Below are 5,855 nucleotides of genomic sequence, written 5' to 3'. Positions count from 1 at the left end.
ATGGTTTTTCCTGTGGTCATGTATGGATGTGAGAGTTGGACTGTGAAGAAGGCTGAGCACCGAGGAATTGATGCTTTTGAACTGTGGTGTTGGAGAAGACTCTTGAGAGTCCCTTGGACTGCAAGGAGATCCAACCAGTCCATTCTGAAGGAGATCAGCCCTGGGATTTCTTTGGAGGAAATGATGCTGAAGCTGAAACTCCAGTACTTTGGCCACCTTATGTGAAGAGTTGACTCATTGGAAAAGACTCTGATGCTGGGAGGGATTGGGGGCAGGAGGAGAAGGGGACGACAGAGGATGAGATGGCTGGATGGCATCACTGACTCTATGGACATGAGTCTGAGTGAACTCCAGGAGTTGGTGATGGACAGGGAGGCCTGGCGTGCTGTGATTCATGGAGTCGCAAAGAGTCGGACACGACTGAGTGACTGAAATGAACTGAACTGAACTGAAAGGAGTATGAGAGATGACTGTGCCCAAAATTGGTTAGTTATTGTGAGAAGAATGAGCAGTGTTTGAAGGCAATGAGGATCCACCTGGAGTGGAGAAAGTAGAAATCCTCTTTGTTGCTCATCAGCTGTGTTCATTGAACGTATCCTTCTCCAGCCCTTAGCACAACACTGGCTCATTTCAGGCACTGAGTACTGTTTGTTGACTGGGTCACCGACTGACTGTAGTGCCCCAGTAAGGGTAAACCAGTGTGATTCCACTTGTAAATCTGTAATTAATTCTTACATCCTGTATACTCTCAGTTGTGGAAGTTTAAGGATTTTAGAGAAGAACTTTAAGTAGCAAAACAGTAATGATATGCTCCCCTGCTAGGGTTCATTTCAGTCACCTTCCTTCTAACATTTTCTCCAGCTGACCTTCATGTGTTCAAACCAACAGAAAAGGCAGGAGCTCACCTTGAAATGATTTTCCAGCCTACTTGTTTGGTTCACTCTGTCTCTTTTTCTTAGCTCTGCTGGCACATTGCTTTCATTTTATTTAAGAGACTTCATTACGAAGCAGTTGCCTCTGAAAAAGATAATTCCTCCTATTCAACCACACTCAAACATCCTTTGTCCCCATATTAGATGACCATATTCTGCTGCCCTAGTGACCCCACAGAAAGACTGAATCCTAGGCTTGCTTCTCTGCACCTATGTTTGGGTCTCAACTTGCCAGTGTTTATATATATTTAAAAATATCTAAATGTAATCTTGTATTCTGGATTAGGCCCTTGGGGAGAAAAAGGACGTTAGTGAAACAATTGGTGAAATCTGAATAAGTTCTAATTTATATAATTGTTCATTTCTTCATTTTATCAATGAACCATGGCTCATGATTGTGTAAGATTAGGGGAAGCCAGGTAATAGGTATAAGATCACAAACATTTCACAAAGGGAGGATGTATTGGGAAATCAAGTACATGTGAACATCCTGGTTCTTTTCAAAGCAGTTTTTCAAGCATGAGAAAAATTGCAGACTACCAAAGTGTACTTCAGATACTTCTAGGCTTTGTAAGATAGACAAAATAAAACAACCCCTGTTCATGCCAAGCCTCCTCCTACTCGGTTTCCTCGGAGGTCTGTTCCCCACCCCATCCCCAAAGCTTCTGTGCTGATGTCAGAAGTGCCCCTGGCTCTCCCACGTCTCTCAACCCCACATCCCTGAGGGCCACACTTGCTGTCCCCCACACGAGCACTTGCTGTCCAGCACAGATAAATCTCAGTGCTTTATCCCATCCCCGAGCAGCCTGCCCTGTGTTGGCCAGTGACATCACCATCCTGACATCCCAGCTAAGAATTTCAGAATCACCTTCAGTTCCTTTCTCCTTTTTCACCCATTCCAAGTGTTGTCAGCCCTCCCAAAGGGTCTGTTCTGTCTATGTACTCACCCATTTCCTTTCGCCGTGTGGTTACCCTAGGCCACAGGTACCTGGTCAGGACTGTCCCTAATTGCAGTCTTGCCACCCTCCCCACTGCCTTCAGGAAGTGGGCATGACCCAGCACATCAGTGTCAGTATCCTTCTTTTAAAAAATAACAATTGGTCTATATTGCTGCTGGCCTAAACAGTAATAAACACCTACCTGGAAGAGAGATGTATTATACAGCTATATTAGACAGTCAGTTCATACCCACGTCTCTCCTTTTTCCATCCTTATCTCCAGGAAAGTAGAGAAAGCACAGACCTTTGGAGTCAGAAAGTCCTGGCCTTGAAGTCCAACTCCATGACCCTGGACAAATTAGTCTTTGCCTCTGAGCCTCAGTTTCCTCTTAGGTAAAATGGAGGTGGTACCTACCACATGGGGCTGTTGTGAGAACTAAAATGAGATGTTTATTGAGGGCCACACCCAAAGCAGGCTCTTCTCATTGTTAACCCTGTAGGGGTCATGAGGAACAGGTCTCTTGACGATCTCTGTACCCTATGAGTGTGAATTGAAAATGGAAGTTGGTCATGTCTCACGAGCCCTCCTGGGCCCGTGGTCTACCTTTTACAACAGGGGCCTTTCAGTAGGAAAGCTTTATCCCTCATGGAGGGACTGAGCACTTTGCCTCCACCCTTCCCAGCTGGGCAGGGACTGTGTGCTGCTTCCTGTCACGTGTGCAGCCCCGAACCATTAGAGGTGAAGGGATCCCAGCCTCAGGAAGTGAATTCTGTTCTTCAGAGTACAAGGACCGTGTCACTCAATGGTCTGTTCTCACTCTGTGGATGAAATAGGGATTTTCAGCAGAATTCTTCAGAAGCTATCATTCTTCCCAGGAGAAAGCCAAACTATTAATACAAAATGCCTATCGGGGGCCTCCCTGCCGGGGACTTTTTCTCATTGGTTCAATGCCCTTTCTTTCTTCAGTGGCCTAGTACAGTAGCTGGCACATATCTGTGCTTAATCAGAATTGAATGGATAGAAAGATGAATGGAAGGATGAAGGATTTAATCTCTAGGATTTGTCCAGTAATGCACACTTAATTGAAAGACTGAATAATGAATTCCCCAATGAGCTAGGTATTAGACCAGTGATTCTAAACCTTGGCTGCTCTAATCACCAGGAGAGTTTTTGTTTTAAGACTGATTTCTGGGTTCTACTGATTCCTATGCCCTATTATTTTCTAAAAGCTCCCAAATAATTCTAATAGACAGCCAAGGTGGGCACCTACCATGCTGGACCAATCTAAAAGTATGTACCCTGTGCATAGCTCTTACATCCAGTCACCATATTGTAATTAACGGTTTATGATCTTTCCCTTGCTTGACTTTATGCTCTTTGAGCTCTGATACTGGGACTGTCTCGTTCATAACTGTCTTCCAGTGCCTGGCACAGTGCTTGACATATAGTAGATCATCACTAATGTTTGTTAAGTTGAGATCGTTTCTTTCACTTGGGTGGTTCTATGCAATTTTCTTGTATCCTAAGGCAAAGACAGAAAATGCTAACACTGTGAGTTTTGTTTTATATGAGTGTGTGTGTGTGTGTGTGTGTGTGTGTGTGTGGTGTTTTGTAGCCATCTATGCTTTGGTATCTATATACTTGTCCCTAATTCTTTTTTTTTTTTTCATGTTCACTCACTCACTTTTCCAGATTCTATGAACTGACAGCATCCAAAGATATTGGACTTTGTCAGGGAGCCTCAACTTGAAATATTTTGTCCTATTATTTCCATCCATACCTGGTCTCCAAAGCTCATCCCTATATACATAAGAGGATAGTTCATTAATGTGAGGTCTGGCACCACCATCCTCATTAATGAAAGCCACAGGAGCCTCTAGAAAAAGACACACAGGTTGCTACTCTCGTTGATTTTCTCAACTCCACAATCTATTCATTTAGACATAGAATAATAGAGCTGGAAAGATATTTAAGATACCGAGTTCAGTCATCTTCATTAAACTATGAAGAATCTGAAGCTACATGGGTTTTAGGACTTGCCTGAGATGACACACCTTTCAAGGGCACAGCTGGTGCGAGAAACCTGGCGCTCTGGTCCTCAGGCCTGGACCACTGCACTGTACTCCGAGTATCTTGGAGTACATCAGAAATCAAAGATCACACTTTTACTTCCTCTTTGGTATCTGTGTTAGAAAGAAAAATACCTGGAAAAGGTATTATAGGTTTCTCAGAGGATGTGGGGAGGAGGAGTCATTAGGTGGAAAGGGATTCTTGAATGAGAACTTAGAAACTTCTCAGACAAAAGTGTTTTGTGACAGTACCACAATTTGTGTTTCTGTCCTTGTTTTCAGAATTTTCCCCAGAGAATACCTCCTTCAACAGATCCACCTGTATTCCCTCGCTGATCTGCAGCAGGTAAGCACTTCATGGGGCCATTTCATGTCTGTTTTCTCCCCAGGGATGTGTTTTTGTTGCTTATGTTCTTGGTACTGAATTCTGTCATCATTAGTATAGTTATATTCACAAGCCCAGATAAGTATTTTCTATTCAGAGTGAGAAAGCTTAATGTAAAAAGATATTATAGGACAATAAGAAATGCTGGCTAGGATTTAGAGAAACTGGAGCTCTCGTACACTTGCTGGTAGGAAGGGCAGGTGGTGCAGCCCCTCAGGAAAATGGCTGGGCAGTCCCTTAAAAAGTTAAATGTAGAGTTTCCCTGTGACCCAGCCATTCCACTCCTAGGCACATACCCTAGAGAACTGAAAACATTTGTCCACATAAAAACTTGTATGGGAGTGTTCAAACATCATTATTCATGATAGCTAAAAAGTGGCAACAACTTGAGTGTTCATTAGCTAATGAATGGATAAACAAAATGTTGTATATCCACTTAAAGCAATAGTATTTGGACATAAAAAGGAATGAAGGGTACAACATAGACGAGCCTTAAGAGCATCATGCTGAAAGAAGCCAGACAGAAAAGAATAGATATTTGTGGTCCTTATTTTATGTAGTCTTTTCTTAGAATGTCCAAAATAGGCCAATCCTTAGGGACAAAGAAGGTGAGTGATTGCCAGTGCCCAGGACAAGCCATGGGGTAAGGAGTGGCTGCTGATGGTGTGGGGCTTTCTTTGGGGATGATAAAAATGTTCTGGAATTATTTGTGATGGTTGCACAACTTTGTAACTGTACTAAAAGCTAGTGAATTGTATACTTCAAAAGAGTGAATTTTATGATAGGTGAATTGAATCAGAAAAAAAAATTGTACAAGGAAAAAAGACATCAAGGACAATGAATATATTAAACTCTGACTTGTGTTCAAGCCAAACAGTTCGATGATGTTACATTAAAAAAAAAAAGAACAGAGCATGTAGGAGTGAAAATCATCTTTTTATACTTTTATTAGTATACATATATCCTTTCAATGATTGACCAAGTTAATAGCCAGGAAGAAAACCAACCCAAAGTTCTGAATATGTTAGGCTTTGCTTAATCATTTAAATTAACAGCTCATTCTCTAACATGTTTTCAGATGCTACATGAAAGCATTGCTTTCTTTTCCATATTTCCTGGATTCTTTCAAGAGTCAATTAAATAATAATAATCAGTTCAGTTCAGTTCAGTCACTCAGTCCTGTCTGACTCTTTGCAACCTCATGGACTGCAGCACACCAGGACTCCCTGTCCATCACCAACTCCTGAAGTTTACCCAAACTCATGTCCATTGAGATGGTGATGCCATCCATCTCATCCCCTGTAGTCCCCTTCTCCTCCCATCTTCAATCTTTTCCAGCATCAGGGTCTTTTCAAATGAGTCAGCTTTTTGCATCACGTGGCCAAAGGATTGGAGTTTCAGCTTCAACATCAGTCCTTCCAATGAACACTCAGGACTGATTTCCTTTAGGATGGACTGGTTGGATCTCCTTGCAGTCCAAGGGACTCTCAAGACTCTTCTCCAACACCACAGTTCAAAAGCATCAATTCT

The 5,855-nt window shown here is 42.4% G+C and overlaps 1 protein-coding gene across 4 annotated transcripts in view; it reads left to right on the top strand.

Annotated features, from left to right (window-relative positions):
- The window catches only part of PLEKHM3 (pleckstrin homology domain containing, family M, member 3), a 224,568-nt gene that overhangs the window by 112,007 nt on the left and 106,706 nt on the right, over nt 1-5,855 (top strand). For all 4 annotated transcript variants that reach the window (XM_010861065.1, XM_010861067.1, XM_010861069.1 and 1 more), the window contains exon 6: nt 4,223-4,286. In XM_010861065.1, the coding sequence (XP_010859367.1) occupies nt 4,223-4,286 (64 nt within the window). The remainder of the gene's footprint in view (nt 1-4,222; nt 4,287-5,855) is intronic.

The sequence above is a fragment of the Bison bison genome, unplaced genomic scaffold (genome assembly GCF_000754665.1).
Source record: "Bison bison bison isolate TAMUID 2011002044 unplaced genomic scaffold, Bison_UMD1.0 scf7180017864471, whole genome shotgun sequence".
Lineage (NCBI taxonomy): Eukaryota > Metazoa > Chordata > Mammalia > Artiodactyla > Bovidae > Bison > Bison bison.
The sequence above is the reverse complement of the archived record's forward strand: the minus strand, read 5'-3'. Positions and strand labels throughout refer to the sequence as shown.